The following is an 11,067-nucleotide window of genomic DNA, read 5'->3' on the forward strand; positions in this document are numbered from 1 at the left end:
ATGGTGAGCCAGGTGCCAAACTCCTTGAGATGGCAGTTGGTCTAACTCTTTGTGGCCTCGGTTGGGGTTTTCTTTGCAGAGATACTTGAATGCTTTGTCATTTTCTTCTCCAGCTCATTTTACAGTTTAGCAAACTAGATTAAGTGACTTGCCCAGGGTCACACAGCTAGTAAGTGTCTGAGGCTGGATTTGAACTCAGGAAAATGAGTCTTCCTGACTCCAGGCACAGCCCTCTATCCACTGCCCAAGTTGTTATACTACAGACACCATCATTTAGATTGTATCATATATGTCTGTCAGTTGGAGAATGGCTAAATAGAATATGACTAACCCACCAGAGTGTGTGGCTATGGCCCTCCCTGAACCTTTTCAGGCATGAAAGCACAAATATTGTGGTCCCACACTGACCCTATTCCTTATCCACTCAGTGCAACACCAGAAAGGATGCTGGGAAAATGCTGAGCTCCCTATGGCTCTTAGAGAGTAGTGACCACGCTTCTTCTAGCTCTATCTCTTTTTTGGCTCAGTCAGCCATTAAACATTCCATTAGGATTGTAAGCTCCATGAGGGCAGGGACTATTTTTTGTCTCTTTTTGTATCCCCAGCACTTAGCAGAGTGCCTGGCACATAATAGGCTCTTAATAAATACTTATTGATTGTTCAAACACCTATTTTGTGCCTACTACGTGCATTGCTTATCTCCTTGGTCTATATCTAAGTGTATTTTTCCAGTTATACTTAACTCAGACCCTACCAATTAACTGTAAAACTCTGCCTATGTCCCTCATCTCAATGGGCTCTAATCATGTGAACATGACATAATGCAATCAGTGAGAGAAAGAGAGACAGAGACAGAGACAGAAAGACAGAGAGACAGAGAGAGAGATTAACTATATGCATCCTTTACTCATGTTCACAGAAACAAAAATAGTGACAAAATATGTTTAAAAAAAAAAGAACTTTCATGTGAGCTATGAATCTTTCACTTCTCCAAAGCCTAGATAGTCTATAGACAGAGTCTGAACTTAGGAATTGTCAGGATGTTGTCCATATGCTTGGGCTCAAATCTCTCCATTAGCTGCCGATTCTAGGAACTGATGAGCATTCCCATCTTTTTCAACTCATGGCCACCTGAAGTATCAATGCCCGGTCAGTGACTTGAACTCAGGACCTAAGGCAGTTCCCCCTCCAGCCACTTTTCATCACTCACTCTTCTGTGGCTGACTGATATCTCCAATCTTCTCTCCAGCTGTCTCAGCTAACAGTTGAGGTGTATAAGGCTCTGCTCTATCCTCAAGTCTAATTGAATGCTAAGTTGGTGATGTGGAGTTAGAGGCAGACGCAAGCACGGGGAGAGGTTCCTCTCATTCTAGCCCTCCTTCTCTCTCCCTGAATTCACAGAGAGAGAGAGAGAGAGAGAGAGAGGCATCTGTTTTTCCCTAATCTTTCATCTTTTTTCAGTATCGGCTTAGTTGGCATTGCCAACTTCAGAAGTTTTATGGGATAAGTGAAGCCAAGGCTTGGGCCCAAGGGATCATCAGCTGGAATAGAGATATGACCTGTATTAATACTATTCTCATTCATGCACATGTTGCATCAACTCCAGTAGAATATAAACTCTTTAAAGGCAAGTGCCTACTGTACCAGTGCCTGGCACAGTAGATACTTAATATTTGGTCATTTGATTTGAACTGAAGCTTGCTGCCACTAATAATCCCACAGTCTCCTGTAAAAACAAATTGTAGTTGCCCTGCCCTCATTCTTCAGGCACCTTAAGAATTCCCTACCATGTTTCCTCTCCCCTATACCAAATGCTAGGAACCTCTCTCCATCCAGCATTTGTCTTTCTGAACCAAAAATGCTTCCTTCTTTCCCCACAAAATCTTAAAATGAAAGACAAATAAAGGACCTGACATCCACCATGGGAATATTTGTGGCTTTCCAGGACCCATAAGGAAACTTTGAAGTTGCTATAAGCTTGGGAGTCAGGAATTGTGGAAGGAGTCCATCTGTGACCAGGATATCATCAGATGAGGAATTATGAGAGTTTTGGAAGATGAAAGGGAAAGAGGCATGATGGTGACCTAGCCCCACAAATCCTCCTTCCTTGATGGATGCTAGATTTATCCTTGTCAGTGTGCAGTCACAGAATCTTTTACCTATACCCCAGGTATTGCATGGACAGACTGAAGCCAAACAAAATTTCAGATATGCCAGCAGCAGTAACAAAAAAGAGGCATCTGGTCAACAGGTTGAAGACCAGCACCAAATACAGTCAGCCCGAGAAGCTCCCACCTTCCCGAAAGAAAGATTGAGAAGTGCTATGAGGTCCTGAGCCAATACCAGTGACTGAACACTGACCTTCAGAGAGGCTTTGTCCTACATGGGAAGCCCTGGGGTGAACACCCATGGGAGTGACTGAAAGGAGGAACTGAACTTTCTGTGAAACGACTGGTGTCCTTGGGGACTAGAGTCCAGCAAAATAGCAGTCAATCCTAGTCCCTGAGTGGCCACTTGAATTTACAGAAATTAGTGGGTAATTGTGCCAAGAAATTTCTCCCCAAAGGAGTCTCCAGACCCAATGAGTTGACATACAACAGCAAAGGCTTTCTGAGAGCGTGGCTTCCCTCCAGGAAATATGGGGGGTACCCTCTGGAACCTTCCATCATCCTTGTCTTTCACTGCCTGCATATGGATTCCTGCCTTCTTTACACAAGGATCACAAGTTGAGAAGAAGCTTCCCTCACCGGTATTTGTGCTACCTTCCTAGGGAAGACTGAGCTGTCCAAAGCTATCCAGCACTGACCTTGCCTTCTTGGACTATGAATCTCAGATAATTTGCCCTGTCAGGGACCAAGGCAGCCTCTGTCAATAAGCCACTGTGGAGGAAAGGCATAAATCGTCTTCTACAGCTTCATAAACATGATCTTTCTAGATATTAAAATTAAAATTTGGAGTTCATAATTAAATTAAAATTAAAAATTGGAGCTCATGATGAGATGACAGCCAAAATGGTAAATTCCAGCCACCTTGATGGGCTAAGTGAATGAAAAAACTGAAAGGATACTTTGTATAAAGAAACTAGCTATTAAACACTAAAGAATCCAATTAAAGTATTTCAAACAGAATATTACTTCTTTTTACATTTGAGCTAGCTTGTTTGTTAAGTCCCCTCACTGCCTCTTCCTACAAAACAAAAACAAAAAACCCCTCTTCTATGAGGAGAATATGCTGTGTGACCATAAGCATGTTCTTAGCCTCTCTAAGCATGTCTCCATACCTGTAAAACCAAGACAACGCTACCTCTTTGTCCCTCATGCATGCCATCTCTGGTCTCCATTCTAATGCACTGGCCATCTGTTATGGCTGGGATGCACTCTATCCTTCCCTCAACCTCAGAATTCCTCATATCCTTGAAGATGTCACCCAAGCACCTCCTCCTCAATACATTTCTTGATCCCTTGACTGCCAGAGTCCAATTCTCAATTGACAGTACATTAAAGTAGATTCCATTTTTTGTCTTTGTATGTCTAGCACTTACCACAGCATCTGGCACATAGGAACCACTTAAATCCTTGTTAATTGATTAATTCAATAGTGTAAAAACCAAATGATATAGTGTATCAAATGTGCTTTGCAAACCTTAAAATATTACACAAATATTATCTATTATTGTAAGTGGAGCTATAGCTTTCATTGGGGAAATACTCCAAAGGACTAATTCAGGACTTATAAAAAGCTTAAAGAGGCAGAAGTCATGTAGTGAGATAGAGAAAGCCCTGGACCAGGAGGTAAGACTCCTGGCTTCTGCTTCCTGTTCTAACCCACACCATATGATCTTGTGAGTCACTTCATCTCTCTGGGCCTCGGTTCCCCCACCCCCATTTTTCACTGTGTAGTTTAAAGGCATAGTGCTAAATAATCTCTCAGGTGCCATCCTCAGAGCAAAATACAAATGTTTCACCACACAAATTCCTCCAGCAAGAGGCAGCATGGTGTACCAAAGAGAACCTTGCAACACAGGAAGATCTGGATTCCAGTCCTGCCTTTGACACGTATTGTCTGTGGGACAATATCTGGGAGCCCTAGGAGAGGAGAGGAAGCAACTCCCTAAAACTATAAGTTTTACTAAGATGAAATGTAATGGGGGTGAAATTCAAGCTTCATCCCTGGATTCAAAAGAACAAGTTCATCAAATGGGAGAAGTATATCTAAATAGCAATTTTAAAAAAAGATCTAGAGACTTTAGTAACCTGCAGGCTCAATGTAAGTAATAGTGGAATGTGGCAGCCAAAAAAAGCTGAGGTAAAGTTGGACCACAAAAAGAGAATCTTCTCTTCTGAGGGATAATATGATAGATTTCCCCGCCTGGCCTCTGCCCTGATTACACCACACCTGGAATAGTGTGTTTAGATCTGGACACCAAGCTATACGAAGGACTATGGAATATTAGAGATAGGATGGTGAGAAGAGAAGGGATGCCATATAAAGAGAGGTTGAGGAACTAGGAATGTTTAGCCTGTGGAAAAGAAGACTCCAGGGTGCCCCAATGGCTCTGTTCTCACTATTTGAAGGGCTGTCACATGTAAGAGGTGTCAGGCTTGTTCTTGAGGCCCCAGAAGGCAGAAGAAGGAATAATGGGTGGGAAAGCTGCAAAAAGACAGTTTGAGGTTTCATGGAAAGGAAACTGCTCTAACTGGCAGAGCTGTCCAAAATTCTGGCCAAACTCCTCTCTCTCTCTCTCCCTCTCTCTCTCTCTCTCTCTCTCTCTCTCTCTCTCTCTCTCTCTCTCTCTCTCTCTCTCTCATTTCTGTGCTTTGTTAATTTCTAGATTAGGCTCCCCATCACCACCTCTTGGAATCAAAATTTCTGTCAAGACTCAGTTCAAGGCTGCCATTGCCCCAAATTTGTGGCTAATTATCTCCAGTATTTGTACTAGGGACACTTTTCCTCTTCCAAAAGAAAATTATTTGTAGAGATTTATTTTGTACAGACAGATCCTGTACTTGCTTATCTATGTACATTTTGTTTTTGCCAATAGAACATAAACTCCTTGAGAGCAGGAACTTTTGTGTTTTTGTCTTTATGTCCCAATGCCTCACAGAGTGCCTGACAAATACTAGGCATTTAATAAAATTTTATTAATTCGTGGTGAGCTGAAGAGAATTGAGAGAAATTGGAAAATGGAATGGTTTGGAAGGTAGAGGGAAATCACAAGTCTGGACCCCCAAAAGGAGAACCCTCTAATGCCCTCCCATTAAAGAACCTCCTTCGCTATAAGCCATCCAGAGCAGACATGGCTTCCATGTGCTTTACAATATTGATGCCATTTTTAAAACCATCTCCACAGATCCACAGACAGCAGCTGGTGAGGTGGATGGGGTGAATCTGGAAGAAATTCGAGAATTTGCCAAAGCTTTTAAAATCCGGCGCCTGTCTCTTGGTCTGACGCAGACCCAAGTTGGCCAGGCTTTAAGTGCCACAGAAGGCCCAGCATACAGCCAGTCTGCCATCTGCAGGTAACACCTCTGTCACCCAGGCTCAAACTTCCTTGCCTTTGGGCCTGGCTCTGGTCTCTTCTTACTTCCTATGCTGTGGTTCTTCCTCAAGCATGCATGGGGTGAGGGTGGAGGTGGGGGAGAAAGGTAGGAGGAAGAAGAGAAGACAAATCATGGAAGCTGGATGGCCCTCAATGAAACAAGTTGGAATTGATCATGTGTACTGTGAACTGAGGATCAAAACCTTCGGGAGAGCAAGGGAGGGAGGGGGCACCTGATAGAGGAATCAGACTCTGTGTGTGTGTGTGTGTGTGTGTGTGTTCCTCCCAGGTTGCTCAAGTCTCTGCTCTGAGTAACAAGAGAAAACACTAGACAGTGGGCCTGGATTCCCTCCCTGCTGATGCTGCATATGCACTTGAGAGGCCTCTTCTCCCTAGGCCATTTTCTAGAGTTCGTCTTATTGAGCAAATGTTTTGAGGCTGCCCGTCCCTGTTTATGTGAGAGCTTCCAACATTTCTGCTAAGAAATGACAATGGGGGCTCCCCAAGGAAAAACAGGAGGAGAAAATTAACCATTACCATGCAAGGATGCTTGAGATTTCCCTTTCTCAAAGTTTGAAACCATGGGAAGGGAAGGGAAGGGAAGGGAAGGGAAGGGAAGGGAAGGGAAGGGAAGGGAAGGGAAGGGAAGGGAAGGGAAGGGAAGGGAAGGAAGGGAAGAAGGAAGGGGAAGGGAAAGAGAAAAGGAGAGGAGGGGAGGGAAAAAGAAAGTTGAGAAAGAAAGGGAGAAAGGAGGAGGAAGAGAGATGAGGGGAGGGAGACAGGGAGGGAGGTGAGAAAGAGGAAGGGAGGGAGGGGAAAGAGAGGAAGGGAGGGAGGAAGGAAGGAAGGAAGGAAGGAAGGAAGGAAGGAAGGAAGGAAAAAGAAAAGAAAGGAATTCTTAAATGGCAGAAGAGAAAGTGGCTGGATATATCTGACCTCCCCTTAGTGAAAACAGAGCTCAGTTATTGTAGAGTTAGAGTTGATCCCAGTTAAGTAGTCAGGAGCAAAGCCCATGTCTGCATGTATGTGTGTTCTTCTAATCCTATGTTTATGCATGAGGTAACAAAGGCACTTAGGTAAGAGCTGTTTCCTCTTGGGCAATGCCTTATAGTCCTCTTCCATCAGGGAAAGCCAAGAAACCAACTCTAAACTCATTTAAGTGGGTTTTGTTCTTGGTGATCCATGAAATGCTCTGTCTCTTTATCTGCTCTTTATACTTTTAATGTATTCCCCAAAGAACGGAAGTGTACTTTTCCTGCAGTTTAAGACTAAGGTTATAAATAACATCAGTATGGGGTAGTGAGCTTGCAGCTCACATTTTGCTCAATGATTTTCCATAAAACCCATTGATTGTCGTTAAATACAAAAAGCTCCATAGGATCCTCTCACTTCTATGGCCTCCCCTACTGTTTTTTCTTATAAGATACCTCCCTGTAGAAAATAACCTTTATTCAGTCTATACAATGATACTGCTGCTGGGAAATTTGTTTCCAGACTTGTATATCGTTATACCAAGCAACATGGCCCAAGACATCCTCCCTCCCAACAAGGAGGACCAAGGGTAGGAAATATCACAACTCCCTGTGGCCAGACATTAATTGTATTTCATTGGGGTTGGCCTAATGACAACAGGAGCCACAAGGATTTTTTTTTGTTGTGGCCAATTTGTGGTGGCGGCTGAATTAATCTCTGGCCTATTTTAAATGTCTGAGATATGATTTCCTTATTGTCTTCTGTGCTTCCTAATTTGGTGGAGCCAGTTGGTTGCTTAGATATGACCTTGCAAGTCACATATATTGGTTCCTGGAATCTCCCCCGGAAGGCCTAAATGGAGATTGAGGACCGGAGCAAAGTTTAGAAATGAAAATAAAGCCTGGTTATTCTCTTACAAACGAAACTGGCCATTCGTGATAGTTTACCATTTCTGGGACCTTTGCATCTCCTAGAACTTCAGTCCCTTCTACCCCCACAAGGTAGAGAAAGCAGCTGTTTACCAGTATTAAAATGTAAATCCTTCCAGAGGGCTTGATTATATTGGAAAAAACTGTTAACTTCAGTTAATTTCGGAGACTGAAAGAAATCTCCATGTAAGCCCACGCTTCACAGTTATCCAGATTTTCCACACTGGCTATTTTGCCCCACTGGGTGGCAGGAGACCACTTTGAAGGGGAGCTACAATGGTTCTAAATTGTTAGGAAATACAGCTGTCTCTTCCCTCCTAGGAGCTGGGGTTTGTCTACATCACTTTGGAAACAAATGCACTATTAAGTAGGATGGGCCTGTCCAACCCATGGGTAGAGCTCAAGTACTGAGATCTGCTTTGCCCCTACTCAGTACAACATAATAAAATCTATTGTTCTAACAACAAGAGATTAAATGGGCCTCAACACTGACTTTCTGTGTAATGAAAGATGGCCAAGGATTTAAATAATACTGCTGTAACATCACTGAAGAACTGAGGATAGGAGGCAATCTTGATGTGAATAATTTTCATCAAATGTTATTCAACAGCTATCATGTCCCTTTGTATTGTTCATTCTTATTTATCCTATTTGTCCCACCCCATCCCCTTACTTCCAAATGGTGCTGGCATTTGGAATTTTTTAATGGAAAAAATCCACCTGGAGCAACATCTAAAGATATGATCATTTGGCACCTCTGTAGAATTTGTTTTGTTTTCCTACCACAACAACAGAAATTGTCTAAACACAGAAGTCCCTGAACATCAGAAGGATACAAAGGAGACCACTCATTCTGTATCCTTTGATGGACTTCTTTTAAAGCATATCATAATTCCCCAAGCAAGCGTAGTTCAGTACCATGAACATTGAACAGCACAAAAGAATATCCCCACCAAAGAAAGGCCAGTGCTTTTCAGCAGCCTTCTCTATATACATATATATATATATGTGTGTATATATATGTATATATATATGTATATATATATATATATATGTATATATATATATATATTGTTTCTTTGATGTAATGTAACCACAACAACAACAAAAGACTTCTGATTGCAAAATGATATCTAGATAACATAGATAGGAGACCTCATTTACAGAAAATGATATTATTCCAGTACATATGGCTACTATTCCACAATAAACCCAGCTTGAAGCCTCCACAATATTAGTGTACTATAATGTGTTACTTCATCTGAAAGGCATGAGTTTATCTAAGCAAATCCAGGTGTGGGGGATTCAAAATAATTATAGTACATTGAGCTATTTGAGCTGAATACCACCATAGTGATTGAATAGGTTTTACCCAGAAAAAGCATTCGAAGCATGTGGTGAAAAACAAAATTTTAAGATAAAGAGAGAAGCAAGTGGGAGCAAGGGGAAAGGGGGAAAGGGGAAGGATGGAGGAGGGAGGGGGAGAGAGGGGGAAATTAATAGCACTATCATGAAATATTGTAAAATTCTAACTTTTAACTAATATTGAAAGATTGAGAAATCATTTTTATTTTAAGAATAATTGCAACTGAAGTAGGTGAAAATTGGTGTGTTTGATGTCCTTTGCTGTCATTAAAGTTTTGCTTTAAGATTGTTAAAAGATTTCTTTGCTAAATCCATAGCTTAGATTTTATAATGTACTGGAAAAACTTTAGGATTTCTGCAAATTATGGTGTCTATCTTGGTCCTATATGTCTCTTTCTGTCTCTGTGGTTATATGCTTCTAGCACTCCTTCCCTTTGTTCTGTCACCTATGCATTTGTGTGTGTGTGTGTGCGCGTGTATGTGTGTGTGCTCGTGTGTGAGTGCATGTTGGGGCAGTAAGTTGTCAAGACTCCGCCGGCGGTTTTCCTAACCCATTGTCAATTCCCTCTGCCAGTCCATCAGGCAGGCAGGCAGGCCCACCCTGGCAGAGTGCCCAGTGTAAGACTCTTCTTTCTCAATTCTCCCCCCAGACACACCATCCTGAGAAGCCACTTTTTCCTACCACAGGAAGCCCAAGAGAACACTCTAGCTAGCAGTCTGACAGCCAAACTGAACCCTGGCCTTTTGTATCCTGCCAGGTTTGAAAAGCTGGACATCACCCCTAAAAGTGCCCAGAAGATCAAGCCGGTGCTTGAACGGTGGATGGCTGAGGCTGAGGCCCGCCATCGGGCAGGTATGCAGAACCTGACCGAGTTTATCGGGAGCGAGCCCTCCAAAAAGCGCAAGAGGCGCACCTCCTTCACGCCCCAAGCCCTGGAGATCTTGAATGCCCACTTTGAGAAGAACACACACCCTTCAGGGCAAGAAATGACAGAAATTGCAGAGAAGCTGAATTATGACCGAGAAGTAGTTAGAGTTTGGTTCTGCAATAAGAGACAGGCCCTGAAGAACACAATTAAACGTTTAAAACAGCATGAGCCGACCACAGCCATCCCGATGGAGCCTTTAACAGACTCTCTGGAAGAAAATTCCTAAAGGGAGAGAAAAAGACACACACACACACACACACACACACACACACACACACACACACCCCAACCAAAAACAAACATAAGAAAAAGAAAGCTTGCCACTGGAACTTGGCAATTGTAGCTCCATTTGTCACCCTTGTAAGTAACAGACTGAGAAAACAACAAAGTGGACAGAACACTTTCTAAATGTCGATATGATTTTCCAAAACAATTAAAACGTTCATGAAGAATGCACCACACTTACTGTGTGTGGTAGAATTTGCCCCCCACTTTCCCCTCCCCCTAAAAAGCCAGTTTTTTAATGGACTGAAAGTAAACCAAATAACTGAGTGCATTTTTCTGTATATTATGAAAATATGGACACATTTTAATGGGAAAAAAAGCAAAAAAAAAAAAAAAAAACTTGTATCTGTTCAAAGAGAATACAAGCCTGCCACCTGGAGGGGAGAATGTAACCTTCCAAGTACCAAGTGCTGATTCACTCTGGAACCTATTAACCAAAGTCAGAAACATGGCGTTGCCAACTCGGTTGATTGTTAGTCTACACTTTTATGAGTGTAAAGTTGTGTTACGAATTTTTACATTTGTACTTTCCAGAAATAATAGAAAGTCTGATTTTTCCCATCTATCCTGCCTGTTATTCTCACCAGTGGGGTGGAACCACTTCCTGAAGCCATCCTGTGACACTCACAATGATTTGTCATCTGGGGCTGAGTGGTCTCCAAGTGGCCATATGCCAAATTGGTGGTGTTTTCCTCTCATGAGGACTTGTGGGTTTAAAAGAAGAAAGGGGATCAAGCGACATTTGTTCCTTCTCTTTTATGGATTACTATGCCTCTCCCCACACCTGCATCCCTGAAATTCTGCCTAAACATCCCAAGGTGGGGGGGCAGGGTTAGTAAAAGCGTCATTCCACTTTGACTCTGATGGAATGGAATTGGGAAACTTTGAGCTAACTAGGAATGTTCTCAATGGACTGTCACCATTAGCCCATGTTGTAATTGTGCTCATTGATGTCCGCAGCACAGCTCCTAATTTTTTCTGTCTGTTCACATGGAACATGGAGAGCTCACCAAAATTCATTTTACAAGACAAATAGGAATTGCACTTT

At 42.5% G+C, this 11,067-nt stretch overlaps 1 protein-coding gene across 2 annotated transcripts in view; it reads left to right on the forward strand.

The window, feature by feature from the left end:
• The window catches only part of POU6F2 (POU class 6 homeobox 2), a 507,199-nt gene extending 497,239 nt beyond the window's left edge, over positions 1-9,960 (forward strand). For both annotated transcript variants that reach the window (XM_036739293.1, XM_036739294.1), the window contains exons 9-10: positions 5,351-5,519; positions 9,456-9,960. In XM_036739293.1, the coding sequence (XP_036595188.1) occupies positions 5,351-5,519; positions 9,456-9,960 (674 nt within the window). The remainder of the gene's footprint in view (positions 1-5,350; positions 5,520-9,455) is intronic.
• The last annotated feature ends 1,107 nt before the right edge of the window (positions 9,961-11,067 follow it).

This window comes from Trichosurus vulpecula, chromosome 9 (genome assembly GCF_011100635.1).
Source record: "Trichosurus vulpecula isolate mTriVul1 chromosome 9, mTriVul1.pri, whole genome shotgun sequence".
NCBI lineage: Eukaryota > Metazoa > Chordata > Mammalia > Diprotodontia > Phalangeridae > Trichosurus > Trichosurus vulpecula.